Source organism: Hemiscyllium ocellatum, chromosome 20 (assembly GCF_020745735.1).
Source record: "Hemiscyllium ocellatum isolate sHemOce1 chromosome 20, sHemOce1.pat.X.cur, whole genome shotgun sequence".
In the NCBI taxonomy this organism is placed as follows: Eukaryota; Metazoa; Chordata; class Chondrichthyes; order Orectolobiformes; family Hemiscylliidae; genus Hemiscyllium; species Hemiscyllium ocellatum.
The window spans coordinates 49935918-49952539 of record NC_083420.1 but is presented as its reverse complement, the minus strand read 5'-3'; the positions used below and the strand labels follow the sequence as shown (position 1 = coordinate 49952539).

Genomic DNA, 16622 nt, shown 5'->3' with positions numbered 1-16622 from the left:
GTGTAAATCTATTGAGTCTTGCCTGCTGTCATCAGACTTTTGAGTTGACCTCTCAAACATCAATTTTGATGTCTCTCTCTGAATCTTCTCTGCAGCTGTAAAACTATAATCTGTACTCTGTTCTGCTACCCTGAGGCACTTCATGTGATATGATCCATTAGTTTAGCCTGCAAAACAATACTTTCCACTGTATCTCAGTATATGTGACCAGAATAAATTGACTTGATTGTTTAGATTAGAACTTTACTTCAGATAGTGGTTGTATCTGCCGGAGTGTGAGCAAATCTGGAAATGTTGCAAGAATATCGAAAGAATGAACAATTCAGAATCTCATTGCTGAGAAGCACTTTAGCAGTTCTCTCCAGCCCCTCCCCTCCACGCCTCAAGCCTTGAACATCATTCCTCAGATCTGCCATCCTCATCGCACTTCGTCAGCACCAGCAGAACACCAGCCTTTCACATTGTCGTCATGTGTACTGTTTGACTAACTCTGGCATCACCTCAGTCCTTAATCACTCCGGGGACATTTGACAGGCGTTCTTCGGTTAGGGTGCTTTATGCACAGGGACATGTTTCAGATGCATCTTGTGACTCTTAGTTTGCTTTGTTCGTGCTAACTCACTTTGCCCTTGCTGGGAGACCTCCATGCTTTGTCTTAGTCACATTGCTTTCTTTCCTGCACTCTCTCAAACTCCCAAACTTCAGCACTAGTTTATGGGCTGCTAGCCTCTCTCTGGGTTACACTGCCTTTGTGCACATGCCATGAAGTGTTCAGTTGCAGGCTTGCCAGCCTCTGTGGCTTGCATTGCTTCTTAGTGCAGAGGGAGTAGCAGACTGTTTGTTTGTCAGGGTGGTGAGCTCTGAACAACCAAATGTGGTGGACAGGTCTCTATGCAGCACAATGGTATGTCAACCGCATCCAACCCACGTGTGCCACAAAGTTTTTCAGAAAACGCGTACGTGTGCTTCAAGCAAATAGCCTTACGTGAAAATCAAAGGGGTGTTTCCCTCAACTCGAGTGGAAGGGCACCATGGTCAGCCTGGGGTACTACCAGAATCAGTCAAGCAGCTTGTCCTTTCTCTGTCCAGGGGTTTGGCCACACCTACCAGAGCTCAAGGGATTTATGCCTGTACAGTCTGGGGATTGGTCATGATCAGTCTGCAGATCAAATACAACCATAAGACCTAGGAGCAGCAATTAGGCCATTCAGCCCATTGAGTCTGCTCTGCTATTCAATCATGGCTGATAAGTTTCTCAACCCCATTCTCTCTCTTTCTCCCTGTTACTCTTGACACTCGAACCTTTCTATCTCAGTCTTAAATATACTTGACCTGGCTTCCACAGCCTTCTGTGGCAATGAATTCCATAGATTCACCACACTGGCTGAAGACATTTCTCCTTATCTCCATTCTAAAAGGTCTTCCCTTTATTCTAAGGCTGAGCCCTGGTCCTAGTCTCTCCTACCAATGGAAGCCAGTCTAAAGCCAGGATAACAGACAGGTCAGTCAGGGTGTTGTGGAGAGATTACCTTCAAATCTGTTCTGTGTTTTGTTGTTCTATTACAACTTGCACTCTATTCCACAACACTCAATGTTGGAGATGTGGTGTGACGTTAAGAATGGTTGTGCAGTCCATTTCATTCCCCCATTCATTGCCATACAGTAGGAGCTGGTGTGGACTTGAGGTGGAGTCTATGACCTGCTGCGCAGAGTCACAAGTTCTGGCAAAGAGGAAAAAGTGAGGAGGTTTAAATCGAGTTGTCGGTACCAGAAGCCCAGCACTGTCCAAGCAAAAAGACATGGAAGGTGTAAACTGTGAAATAATGTTTGTGCTCTTGGGTAGCTATTTGTATAGTTAATTCCAAATTTGAATAATTGTAGTTTTTTTTTGCTTTGAAGAAACCATTATAAGACTGAAACTGATCTATATCTATACACCTTCTTAAAGTTCAGTTGAGATGAGGATTAAAATTCCAAAAATTCCTGAACAGTTTGTGCCAGTTCCTTTTGTATAAAATAGATTACAGCAGTGAGAGGAATAAACTTGAGGTAAATGACATTAGCCAGTGATGGTTATGGGTTACATTACAAAATGTGCTTGCTGTGGATGCTGTGCAATGACTAAAGTCCTCATTTCAAATCCAGTTTTTTCAACCTACACAGAATTAATCTTCTTTCCTGTATTTTTGTTCCACAGAAATGGCAATTGCTACTTTGAAATTGAATGGCGTGGGAGAAGGATTGTTCTGAAGGCTGTCAATGGAAAATATGTGACCGCAAAAAAGAATGGGCAGCTTTGTGCCAGCATAGAAACACCAGGTAGGCCGAGGCTTCCAAATTATACACAGGCATGACTGTGGCTTACAGCCTCCCCTCCCCTCCCCATACATTGTCCCTTTTTTTGCAATTTGAACTGGTATTTAATTGGAGAAGTGGGACAATATGCCATTTTGTTTTTGAAGAATAAATTTACATTAATTATACACTTTTTTATTGAAGATTTCTCCACTGCTGATTTGTCAAGTTATTTTTAATTCTCTGTTACTTTGGGCCAACACTAACTCATCTGAAATTTGCTCCACCCTAGTCCTAGAAACTAATTTTAATCTCCTCTTCTACCCTAACTTTGAGTGTAACAGTTATTATCAGTCACTTCCATTACTCTACATTGATGTAGGTATTTGCACCATTTCACTTCTGGAGCTAAATTGAACAGCTCTCATTTTGTTCCCCACCTGATCATGCCCCACATTGCTATTTGCTGAGGTGTATTGACCTAGGAAGCAGCTTTAGATTCATTATAAAGTCTCCACCATTTTCTCCATGTATAGAACCTTTATTGTATCCAGTTCATCTTAGAATGGCTTAAAATCACCTAAATTTTTATACATTTTTAAAAAAACTTAAGTGAAATCGAGTATCTGGGCTTCACTGGTCAGGCCAGCATTTATTGCCCATATGTAGTTGCCCTGAAAGCGGTGTGGGATGCCTTATTGAACCACTGTAATCTGTTAGTGTACACCAAAGTGTTATTAAATGGTTTGGGGGCATTCCAGAATTTTGTCCCAGCAGTAATGAAGGAATGCAGCTATATTTCTGTCATCATGATTAGTAACATTAAGAGAACCTGCAGGTGCTGGTGTTCCCATGTCTTTTGTCCTTGTTCTTCTAGCTGGTAGTGATCATCTGTTTGGAAGGTGCTGTCTAAGGAGCCTCTGAATCTCTGCAGCGTTTCTTATGAATGGTATGCGCTGCTGCTACTGCGTGGTGGAGGGAGTGAATGTTTATGGGTGCAGTGCTGATTATGTAGACTGTTTCTCATGTTGGAGCTGCACTTCTGCAGAAAAGTGGAGATTATTCCATTACACTCCTGACTTCTGCTTTGTACATTGTAGCCAGGCTTTAGAGTTACTTACAAGATTCCTAGCCTCTGACTTCATGTAGCGACAGTTTCAGATTAATGATCATTCCCATGGTGGTGTTCATGGCAGATATGTTGGTAACACCACTGAGTGTCAAGAAGAGATGATGGATCTTGTTGGAGATTATAATTTCCATGCCTATAGAAGTGTGGAGACAGAACCATTCAGCCCTTCGAATCCACACCAACCCTCCAATGGGCATCCCACCCAGACCCACTCCATCCCTGCAACCTTGCATTTTCCCATGGCTAATCCACCTTGTCTGCACATCCCTGGGCACCATGGGCAGTTTAATATTGCCAACCCACCTAACCTGCATATTTTTGGAATATGGGGGAAAACAATTGAACACCAGGCGACACGGTGGCTCAGTGGTTAGCACTTCTGCCTCACAGCATCAGGGTCCCAGGTTCAATTCCAGCCTCTGGTGACTGTCTGTGTGGAGTTTGCACGTTCTCCCCGTGTCTGCGTGGATTTGCTCCGGTGTCCTCCCACAGTCAAAAGATGTGCAAGTGAGGTGAATTGGCCATGCTAAGTTGCCCGTAGTGCTAGGCGCATCAGTCAGTGGGAAATGGGTCTGGGTAGGTTACTGTTCGGAGAGTCACTATGGACTGGTTAGGTCGAAGGGCCTGTTTCCACACTGTAGGGTTTTTAATCTTAAAAAAACTCTCGCAGACACTGGGAGAATGTCTGGAATTTGCACAGACACAAGGCTGGGATCGAACCTGGCTCCTTGGTGCTGTGAGTCAGCAGATGCTAACCACTGCAACACTGTGCTGTCCCATACCTGAATATTGTCAAGGTTTTCTTGCAATTTGATGTGGATTGCTTCAGCATTGGAGGAATCAAAATAGTACTGAACACTGACTTTTTGATGAAGGAAACATCACTTATGAAACAGTTGAAATGGATTTAGCTGAGAACACTACATTGGGGAACTCCTACAGAGATTACTGATATCTAACACCTACACCCATCTTCCTATGTGCCTGGAATGATTGAAACCAGCAGAGAGAGTCTCCCTGATTCCCATTGACTCTAGTTTTGTTCGAGCTCCTTAATAACACACACTGTCAAATACAGCTTAATGGCAAGGGTAGTCATTGCCTCCCCACGTGTTCAGCTTTCTTGTCCATATTTAAGCCTAGGTTGTGATGAGGTCAGGAGCTGACTGGCCCTGGTGGAATCCAGCTGAGCGTCAGAAAGAAGTCCACTGCCAAGCAAGTGATAGCACTGTTGCTGACACCACCTGTAACTTCCCCAACAGGAGACTGATTGGGTGGTATTGACAGGGGAGGAGTTTGCCCTGCCTCTTGTGTACAGGACACACCTGGGTAAGGACGCATGGAATTGAGGTATCTAGTGTCTTCAGTTGTCCTTTTGTACGTGAAGTGAGTAGAGTTGACTGAAGACTGATATGGTGCTGGAAGGGGCTGAGATGCATCATCTACCTTGGTACTTCTGGCTAAAGATTGTTGTACATCTTTATCCTTACCCAGCCTTAGACTGTGCCCATCAGTGAGGATGGAGCTAGCTGCATCTTCAAGTGAGTTGTTTTGTATACTTTGTTTCATTGTTGAATGGCAGGGCTACAGAAGTTAGATCTGATTAGTGCTTGTGGAATTGTTTAGTCCTGTGTACCACTTGCTTATGCTGTTTGGTTACACTGTCTATAGTGTTGTAGACTCCCCAGGTTAGCACCTCACTTTCAGGCATGCCTGGTGCTGCTGCTGTCGCTGCCATGCTCTCCAACGTTGTTCTTTGAATTAGGGTTGGTCCTTTGATTCGGTGGCGGTGATAGTGTGGGAGATACACCAGGCCATGAAGTTGCAGAATGTGTTGGAGTATAATGGCCCACAGCACCTCGTGGACGTCCAGGCCTTCCAACACTGAGGGTACCTCTCCCACATATCTGGTCACTCTGACTGAGCAGGCTGTCACAGGCAGATGTCACTCTAGCAAGCTGATCGAGGAGGAGGTCAAATGTTTTCTCTCTCGCTTATTCGTCCACCAACTGCTGTACACCTAGCCTAACAACTGTCATTAAAACTTGACCAGCTTGGTCATTAATGATGATGCCAAGACCACCATCCCCTACCCCTACCCCCAAGATGCTGGACATTGAAGGATATTCTCTGCCCGTGCCACATCCTGTGCTTTCTCCAAGTGGTATGTGACATGGATTTGGGGAAGGGGAGTGCACTGTCGTTGTGGCATGGTGATACTTTATTGGTGATTAACCTCATTATTTTTTCCCGGCAGGTTTTCTCTCTCACTAGTTATTGTATTTATTCCCTCCCCTCCTTTTGCCGTTTGAATATTTTTAGTTTTGGAATGCAGTCAGTGAAGGCTGATTCTCCAAGTATTTATCAGTTTCCTTTGCTGGTTTCAGGTTCGTTATTGTTCCTTCCCCAGCCTCATTCTCTCCAGGATCTATGCTCAATTTGGTGTCTCACTTCCTTTCTGGCTGTTGAACCACATTTTACTGTCTGTTTTGATGTTACTTGCAAGTTTATGCTCAAAGTTTATTTTCTCCCTCTTTTGATTTTTGAAATTTACCCAATTTCTTAGAATCTTCCTTCCTCACTGGAATATACCTTTGCTGTAAGCCTTAAAATATCATCTTAAATGTCTGCCATTGTTTCTCTCTATCTTTGCTGCTAAACCCCTTCAGTCCACTTTAGCCAGGTCAGTCCTGATTCTTTTGTAATTAGCCAGGTTCAAGTTTCACGTAATCATTTCTGACCCAAGTTCTTCCTGCTTTATTTTACCATGTTCTGATCACTTTATCTGAGGGGATCTTTAATTGTGAATCATTTATCAAATCTGCTTTGTTACACATCATCAGATTAAAAATGGCCTGATCCTGGTTGGATCCACCATAACATTGTTCCAGGAAACTTCTGGAAGACACTCAATTTTTCCTTATGGTTTTTGCCAATCTGACTCTCCCAAACTACATGAAGGCTAAAGTCACCCATGGTGAATGAGCTGCCTTTGTTTTATGCCTCATTATCTCCTGAGTGTCTGTCCCACCATATAGCTACTCTTCGTGGGCCTATAGACTACCCTTCCAGTGTCATCTTTACCCTTTTCTATTTTACCTTCACCCAGCTATCATACTTTTTACATTTTCTGACTCAAAATTATTTCTTGCTATTACATTTAGAGTCAGAGATATACAGCACAGACACTTTGGTTCAACTCATCCATGCTAACCAGATAAGTCAAGTCACATTTGTCAGCATTCTCTTCCTATTCATATGTATCCAGATGCCTTTTAGATATTGTAATTGTCCCAGCCTTTACCATTTCCACTTCCTCTGGCAGCTCATTCCGGACATGCACTACCATCTGTGCTTTTAAAAGGTTGTCCCTTGGGTCCCTTTTTAAATCTTGCCCCCGTCACTCTAAACCTATGCCCTCTAGTTTTGGACTGCACTAACCCCACGGAAAAGACCTTGTCTATTTATCCTATCTATGTCTCTCATGATTGATAAACCTCTAAGGTAACCTCTAAGGTCACCCCTCTGCCTCTGATGCACCAGTGAAAATGGTCCCAGTCATTCCGCTTCTCCCTATGGCTCAAACACTCCAACCCTGGCAATATCCTTGTAAATCTTTTCTGAACCCTTTCACGTTTCATGACATCCTGTCTATAGCAGGGAGACCAGAATTGCACACAGTATTCCCATAGTGGCCTAAGCAGTGTCCTGTACAGCCACAACATGACTCCCAACTCCTATACTCAATGCTCTGACCAATAAAGGAAAGTATACCAAATGCTGCCTTCACTATACACTCTACTTGTGTTTCTATGTTCAATGAATTATGAACCTGCACTCCAAAGTCTCTCGTTTAGCAGCACTCCCCAGCACTATTAATAGTTCAAGTACTGCTCTGATTTGCTGTTCCAAAATGCAGCACCTCACATTTATCTAGATTAACTCCAACTGCCACTCCTCTGCTCATTAGCCCATCTGATAAAGGTCCTGTACTCTGAGCTAACCACTATCTCCAGTTTTGGTGTTGTCATATTTATTTCATTCTATACCAACAATGCTAGCCTACAGCCCTTTCCTTTTGTGCCTGTCTTTTTGAAAAGTCAGATACTTATGAAAATTTAGTTTCCAGTTCTGGTCTCCTTGCAATCATGTCTCCATAAGCACATACTTTGAGATCATACCCATTAACTTATATTTGTCCTGCTAATTCATCTATTTGTTCTGAATGCTAAATACATTTGAGCTATTAGTCCTGTCCTTTTCCTAACTTATCTCCCTTTGCTGTTTATTGTTGTTTCTTGATTACTCTGTCTATTTTCTATTGCTCTCCTGGGTACAGTCTTCAGTTCAGGGCTTCCCAGGTCCAGAAAACTGTAGCTATCTCTGTAATTATACTGTCCATAACCACAACTATATACCTATTTTCTTTCCCATATAAATAGTTCCCTTTACCAAAGTGTATTTCATTTACTTGCTTTGTTGCCCCCTTCTGTTCCTTTTATTCTTACTTCACCACCCTCCTTAAAACTCTAACCTTAAATTGCTGCCCCAGGAGGATGCAGTTGTTGGTAGGGCTCTAGGTGGTTGACAGTGTGGCGCTGGAAAAAGCACAGCACGTCAGGCAGCATCCACGGAGCAGGAGAATCGATGTTTCAGGCATAAGCCCTTCATCAGGAATGCTCTTCCAGCACCACACTATTCGATACTGATCTGCTGTCTTCACTTTTTCCCAGGACTCTAGGTGTTATAGAACAGAGCAAGGAAGGGATTCGGGTACATATTTCTTTGAAATTTGCATCACAGGTAGACAGGCTGGTTAACAAGGCATTAAACATGCTGTCCTTCATTGCTCAGACCTTTTGAGGATAGGAGTTGGGTAGCCATGCTAAAGTTGTACAGGATGTTGGTGAGACCTCTTCTGGGATACTGAACAGTTCTGGTTGCCCTGTTACAGGAATGATATTACTAAACTGGAGAGGGTTCAGAAAAGATTTACCAGGATGATGTTGGGGAAAGGTGAGCAGAGAAAGATTTAAAAAGGGTGAGGGGCAACTTTTTTAAAGAGTATGGTTCATGTGTGGAATGAACTACCAGGGAGAAAGTTCTTGAATTGGAAAGGTGGAGAAGGATATGGGCCAAATTCATGCAAATTGGACTAGTTTAGTTTGGGAACATGGTCAGCATGGATTAGTTGAACCAATGGGTCTGTTTCTGTGCAGTATTACGCTGACTCTGACATGCAGTTTATCAGAAGGGCATTCCTTATTATTTTGGTTTGGTGAGAGTGGTGTCCCATTAGTCTAGCGTTCCCTTGGCAAGTTTGCTGTAAAAGCCGTTCTGTTCTGTACAGCAGGTTGACTCAGTTTTCCTCTTTAAACTGACTCATGTATGGTGCAAGAAGCATTTCCAGGCTAGTCTTGTTTTTCATTTGTGCCCAACACATTTTAAACTTCCTATGCAAAATTTAAAATTGCATCTACTTTATTGCGGTGCTCCACGTTCCATGTTGAGGCACCAATGTGGATCTCCTGGTTTAGCTCCTTGCCTATCCCTTCTGGAAGCATTTAACCAGTTGTATATAATCTATTCCTAAACCAGAAGATTTTGAGCAGCATGTTCTTTTATGTTTTGTCTCAAACTGAAGTATTTTTCCAACCTTTCTTGAAATGGTTTTTCTTCATATTTGGTATTTAAGTAGAAAAAGATTCCAGTACTTTAGAAAACTGCAAATCCAGATAGCGCTTTGCAATTCTTCTATTTTAACATTGTCAGATGATTGCTACAGAAAAATGTCGATATTTGAAAAAGATTGTATCCTAAGTGCTAAAGAACTTTAGGTTTTTATTTTCTATTCACCTCTTTCAGAACCAAGTCCTTTGATTATCATTTTATCATGTGTCTGGTGACTTTTCACCAACAGCAACTTTGAAACTTGGCATTGGTACCATGTGGGGCAGGAAGCTTTTTTATTGGCGATGAAACAAAATTGACTGCAGCCATCGGTTTTCCCAAAGCTCTGAATTAAACTATTTTGCTGAGTCATGTATATTTTGTATTTTCTGCTTTAAGTAATATCTTCTAGATTAAAATGTCTTGCCCAGTGCTGGTGAAGTAAAAACTTGTTGACTGTAGTTCCTGATGGAAACTTCCATCTCCCACTGAAGTGATTCCAAACATCTGCATAACTGAATCCTGTCAAATTTTCCACACAGTGCCAATGGTTCCAAGTAGCTGAGACTAGGAATTGCTCATATTCTCTTCCACATAAAATCCTAGAGTTGTGCAGCATGGAAACCAACCCTTCGGTCCAACCCGTCAATGCCGACCAGATATCCCAAGCCAATCTAGTCCCACCTGCCAGCACCCGGCCCATATCCCTCCAAACCCTTCCTATTCATATACCCATCCAAATGCCTCTTAAAATATAGCAATTGTACCAGCCTCCTCCATTTCCTCTGGCAGCTCATTCCATATCCGTATCACCCTCTGTGTGAAAAAGTTGCCCCTTAGGTCTCTCTTATATTTTTCCCCTCTCACCCTAAATGTATCACTTTTTTTTTCTCCTTCCCTAAATGTGTTGATTCCTTGCTCCAGAGGGTATTGGTAAAAATGTGGGTGTGTCTTCTATTGTCCTGGCTAATTGACCATCACTGCCTGAATTGCTGTAGTGTTCACTTCAACTTTCCTGTTTTCAAGCGGAGACTGAAGAATTTGTGATGAAACTCATCAACAGGCCGATTATTGCTCTTCGTGGAGAGCATGGCTTTATCGGATGCCGGAAAACAACTGGAACCCTAGATTCAAACAGATCTTCTTACGATGTCTTCCAGCTGGAATTTAATGATGGTGCTTACAGACTCAAAGGTAAGCCATTCCATTTGTTTACTTGTTATAGGTTTCTCTCCTGTAGGTGTAATTTCTTGCAGGACATGATTCCATGAATCTCATTCTCTTAGTTCCTTTTTCATGTCTGGAGTCTGGAAAGTCTCAATCCCAAGTGTTGCGGTGCAGATTCATCCCACTGTCTGTACTGACTCTCCAAATATGCGTCATGACTGTCATTTGCAGTCTTTCCCCATACCTTTGCAAGCTTGTTTCTAGTTAAATAACTATCCAAGCCCTGGTTAAATGCATGAATTGAACCTTTCTCCTCCGTTTCTACACGGTGCATTCCAGACTTGAACAACTTGTTACGTGCAAGTTTTTTTTTCTGGTCTTCCATTTGCTTATTTTGCAAATCACTTCAAATCTGTGCCTTCCTGTTCCTTATACAAACAGGAACAGCTTCTCCTTTTCTGCTGTATCCAGATTCATCATGATTTTGAAAATTTCTATCCAATTTCCTCTTCAATCTTCCCTGCAATGAGGATAGTTCCACCAATGTAACAGAAGTTTCTCATCCCTGGAACCGTTCAGTTAAATATCTACAACAGGAGTCACTAAACAGAGCAATAACGCTGTTTTTATTCCCTACTCCTTCCTACACTTTAATTCTGGGAACTCTGACCCCAGTTGTATGGCATTGCTCTCTCTTTGGAGATCAAGCCTGAACTGTATCAGGAAGTGTTTTAGCTATTAGATATTGAGAAGAATTTAGTTAAGCAGATCAATATTGATACCAAAATTGGAGGTGTAGTGGACAGCGAAGAGGGTTACCTCAGATTACAACAGGATCTTGACCAGATGGGCCAATGGGCTGAGAAGTGGCAGATGGAGTTTAATTCAGATAAATGTGAAGTGCTGCAGTTTGGGAAAGCAAATCTTAGCAGGACTTGTACACTTAATGGTAAGGTCCTAGGGAGTGTTGCTGAACAAAGAGACCTTGGAGTGCAGGTTCATAGCTCCTTGAAAGTGGAGTCGCAGGTAGAGAGGATAATGAAGGTGTTTGGTATGCTTTCCTTTGGTCAGAATATTGAGTACAGGAGTTGGGAGGTCATGTTGTGGCTGTGCAGGACACTGGTTAGGCCACTGTTGGAATGTTGTGTAATTCTGGTCTCCTCCCTATCGGAAAGATGTTGTGAAACTTGAAAGGGTTCAGAAAAGATGTACAAGGATATTGCCAAGATTGGAGGATTTGAGCTATTGGGAGAAGCTGAATAAGCTGGGGCTGTTTTCCCTGGAGCATTGGAGGCTGAGGAGTGACCTTTATAGAGATTTAAAAATTGAGGGGCATGGATAGGATAAATAGACAAAAGTCTTTTCCCTGGGGTGTGGGAGTCCAGAACTAAAGGGTATAGGTTTACGGTGAAAGGGGAAACATACTAAAGAGACCTACGGGGCAACTTTTTCACGCAGAGGGTGGTACGTGTATGGAATGAGCTGCCAGAGGAAGTGGTGGAGACTGGAATAATTGCAACATTTAAGAGGCATTTGGATGGGTGTATGAATAGGAAGGGTTTGGAGGGATATTGGCCAGGTGCTGGCAGGTGGGATAGATTGGATTGGGATATCTGGTCAGCATGGACGGGTTGGACCGAAGGGTCTGTTTCCATGCTGTACATCTCTGTGACTCTGACTCTGACTGTGAGTTTATACTGTACATATGAAATAAACAGGAATCAATTTTTAAGCAAACTTCATTATCCGTTTCACAGATAAATAATTTCAATTCAACCGGTTTAGTGATCACAGCTGCCAATTTTGGTCAATTTGTCCTCCTTTAAAAATTTCCAGTTATAAAGTGTTTTGATATTAACATCAACTTTGGGGAAAGTTGAATATCAGTAGTTCAGGTTCCCATTATTATACCAATTCTCAAGATTTTTCTAAAAAAAACAAACACCTGCTTGCTACTCACCAGAGTATCTTATTTAAGTGCTACAAAAGGAGGACCAAACCTTGGTATGTTGCAGCTAACAATCATATGCTACTATCTTTACAGGATATGTCGATGAGTGAAATCATGCTGCATCTGTCCAAGACCGTGATTGTGTGTTGCTGTGCTAGGTCTGGGTTGGCTCACAATATCTTTGCACTCTTTTGCAGATTCTACTGGGAAATACTGGATGGTCGGAAGTGACTCTTCTGTCACCAGCAGCAGTGATCAACCCATCGATTTCCTGTTTGAATTCTGTGATTACAACAAAGTTGCAATTAAAATAGATGGGAAGTATTTGAAGGGGGACCATGCAGGTGTGCTGAAGGCATCTGCTGATGGCATTGACTCCTCGACCCTCTGGGAGTATTAAATGCACTTTATATATAAATGTGGCTTTCCAGCATATTTTTTTTTTGCAGTAGTCCTACCATGAGTCATAATGCCTGCCTGCCTTTCACAACATATCGTGACAATTTGTTTAAAGCAGATTTTGTATACTTATCATGGCAATAGTTATCGAAGATAATCTCCCTAGGTCTATGCAGGCTGTATAATTCGATTCTACAACGTAACATTCCCTTTAGTTTTTTTTTCATGTTAGGGTAGGGTTTTCCTGAACATCTGTAATGTGGTGTTGCCAAAGTTATGGTTCAACTTGCTCTGGCCATGGATTGCAGCTGCTGTACTAACAGATGTTCTAATATTAGCCATGTTCACAAGTGCATTGATCAGGCCAGGCTGGGAGTTTGGCCTCTCGCTGCCTCCCTTTCTAAAGGGTGGAAGGATGCAGCTTATTAAGGGAAGTTCTTCTAGCGAGCTGACTCAATATTGGATCTGTGAAAGCCATTCCTTTTTAGCAGAAGCAATTTAATTCTGGATTAGATAACAAACTCAATGCTCATCCCCTCAATGGACTGAGCATTTTCTAACTGTAGCCATTAAAATTCTTATGGTGAATAGATGAAATCCAATTGCCAGAACTCCTTAGTTGCCCTTCTAACTGAAGATGTTGCTTTAAGCATTATCTTCACTAGTTCTAGAAATCTTCAGAAATCAAATACAACTGGCACAATAGAATGGTGTAGAGATGTTTAGGACTTCAGTGGGCAACATTTTAATCACGGCAACGTTTCAATAATGTCATTTCCCAGAATAAAATTATGTGGATATGGAATGCCCTAAGCTGGTCTTGTGTTGTGCATTTCTATTGTTTATCCATTCTTCTGTAGTTCAGCAAGTTACTTTCTTACTGCAGAGTTGTACTAGGAAAAGAGGGTGCCAAGTATTAGTGAAAATGACAATGCCTCGAGTGCGACAAAGTTAATGCTTTACATTTCTGCCGTACATTGTGAATCCCAAATAGGAACTTGTATGATGCTCTCTCTTTAACATATTCCTTGAGGATTAAGACCACAATCTCAATGTTTCATGACTGCTCAGATTGGGCAAAATGCTGAAACACTGGACACTGCCACCTTGCCTGTTGCTGGAACTGGAGATGGGGATGTGGACTGAATAGCACTTCCCCAATGATCCAGGGGCTACTGGACTATTTTAGTATGTTGTTTATTAATGGGGTTGTTTCTGGAATTTATTAAGCCTTAACATTCCTAGAACTGGAAAGCCAGGGCATCCCTCCTAAACTGTAATGTGCCATTACATTGGTATAAAACTGGATATCCCAATGTGAATTGTTAATAATTTGAGCAGAGGGATCCTCTCTGTCATTACAAAATACTCTTTCCTGGCTAAGACTACATTTCCTTTATGGCTAATGGATGAGAGAAATTCATCTAACAAATTCCATTTTGAGCTACCCAATCAATTGTAGCAATTGAGTTTTGGAAGGAATAAATTGGAACTTTTTAAGGCAGCATTTCTTTTGAGGAAAATAGTTTCATGCATTTTGAGTGAAAGATGGACAGGCATTTAGACCTTGTATGACTTTAGTGGTCCATGGTAGAATCTCTTAATGCAGTGCTGCATTCACTGAGAATGTACTTAATGGCAAATGCATGTGGTCTTGTAATTTGAGGGAACCAATTGCCAAAACCCACATCTCATATTAATGTGGACTTGAGTATTGTCCTAGAAGATCTGAAGCTACTGGGGTGAACTAGAGAACAACCCTCTAGTTTATGGTATCCGTATTGAAAATTTACTGAAAGGAAATATTGTTTTAAATGTTGGTTACACCATTACTGTGCAGGAGGTTCAAGAATTGCTTGATCCAAAACTTTGTGGTAAGACACCTTCAAATGTTCTTTTATGAAAGATCAGTAAAACGTAGCCCTCATTTATCAGGACATTGAAAATGGTGCCAGCTTAAAGGTTTCACCTTTCAAATGTTGCATTATTTCCACCCAAATGTATCTTGTAGAAGTAACACGGTTCCACTTTTCTCTTTTTTGTACATGTCATTTGTATAACTTGAGGAATGTCATGTCAAATAAAACGGATGTTGCATATGCCAGAAAATCCATACTGTTTACCAAATAATTTGAGTTGTGGCAACTTAATCCTGAGATTTTGGCACTGAAACCAGCCATTCTGCTCAAGTGGTCTATGCTACATAAGAATAGCACAAAGGACTGTCTTTTGGAAATGGAGATGAACTAAATGTTTTGAGCATCTTGTCTGATCACCTGCCTGTTCTTTTCCTTTCCTGTTTGTTTTGATAGCTTTGAGTAATTATTGGTATTGTAGCTCATTTGAATGCAAGAGACATTTTAAACCATTTGACACATCCCACAGGTTTAATGATGTATCATTGTGGTTACTTTGCAGACCCCACCTCCAAGGCAGTAGCAGCTACCCCCCCATTCTTGTCATGGTCACTGCCATTTTTGTTTCCATTGTACAATTGTGATTTCACAATTGCAACAAAAGCCCTCAGACCATAGATTTCCTGGTCTGCCTTGCAGTGTAGGTTCCCCACACCCCACGGCTCCAAGGCAGCTGTCCACTTATCCATGAAGGAATCCAGATGACACATGCCTGAGACATGAGCGTTCCCATTGGTTACTGCATTCCTGCAGCAATTTCAATATGGTACCTATGGCCCCCTGTACTATGGTAACTATGTTCTTGTGCTCGTGCATTTGAATGAAGTCACATGGTCAACACCATGGTGTTCCTCAACCTGTACTGACTACTGGTCTCTTGCAGTTCTGAGTGACAATGGGCTGTAATGTCCCTAACCCTCGGCCAGTTTTAAGTCCCACCTGTTCCAGAGATATGTCAAACATGTTGATTTTATGTTTGTATAGGAGTATAAGATGCAGAAGGGAGAATTGGACTGAGGGGAGGGAAAAGAAAGCAGGCAATGCAAGAACACATTAAAAAAAATCAAAGGGAATCTAAAAGGTACTTTATTATACTACAGCAAAACTAAATAGGAAATAAATAAGGCATAACTGTGTTACTAAATGAGCATTCTGTCTCGGTTACCAAATAAGAGGACATTAAGGTTGTTAGGGCACTGGATAAAATTAGATTCTGTATTAGCAAGGCTGGCAGTGCATTTGAAAAAAGGATAAATCACCAAATCTGAATGAGCTGCTGAGGGTGCTATTCAGAAATATCCCATCCTCAGCAGCTGAGTGAAGGTTTGCAAATGTTACGTCCTTGTACAATATAATGAACAAGGATAAAACTGACCATTACTGGCTAGTAGTTTAATGCTGATAGAAACATAAAACAAATTATACAAGCACTTGGAACTGCATAGATGTGTTGCGGGTTGAGTTTGCTTTGATGGCAGAGGGTGAATAGGGAGTCTGCTGTTGGTCTCTTATAAAAGGCATTAATAAAATAACAGATAATACTTAATGCCCGTGGAATAAAAGTATAAACAAGGGGCAACATGGGTATAAAAAGTTGTGGTGAATGTTTAATTAAAAAGCAGAATACTACAAAAGCTTGAAATCTGAAATGAAAATGCTGGAAATATTCCACTGAAACGGAGTAAGAGTCAAAATTTTAAGTCAATTAAAGTTTGAAATTCTGAAACATTAATTCTTTTCTTCTGCTGAATATTGCTAGTATTATCTGGTCTCATCCTTTTCTGACTAAAGGAAGTTATACAATGATGTTCCTCTGAGTTCAGTACTATAGCAATGGTGTTAGTAAGACTGGGTGGTTGGGAGTAGGTACAAAGTACAATTTTGAAATTGGCAAATGATACAACTTGGAGTGGTAATCAATGATGAATGTTGTGATAAAATTAAAAATGATGCCGGAGTAATAAGACCTGACAATTGTAGAATTGTTAGTACAAAAAAGGAGCACATGCAGTCCATGTTTCTGTCAGGCTCCAAATGAACAATTCTCTTAGTATCACTCCCCATCTTTTTCTCTAGACCCTGCACATACTCT

General features: G+C 41.5%; 1 protein-coding gene across 1 annotated transcript in view; it reads left to right on the top strand.

Annotated features, from left to right (window-relative positions):
• The window catches only part of fscn1a (fascin actin-bundling protein 1a), a 45249-nt gene extending 30526 nt beyond the window's left edge, over positions 1–14723 (top strand). Inside the window, exons 3-5 of the mRNA XM_060840840.1 lie at positions 2198–2319; positions 10124–10291; positions 12413–14723. Coding sequence (XP_060696823.1) covers positions 2198–2319; positions 10124–10291; positions 12413–12615 — 493 coding nt within the window. The 3' untranslated portion in view covers positions 12616–14723. The remainder of the gene's footprint in view (positions 1–2197; positions 2320–10123; positions 10292–12412) is intronic.
• The last annotated feature ends 1899 nt before the right edge of the window (positions 14724–16622 follow it).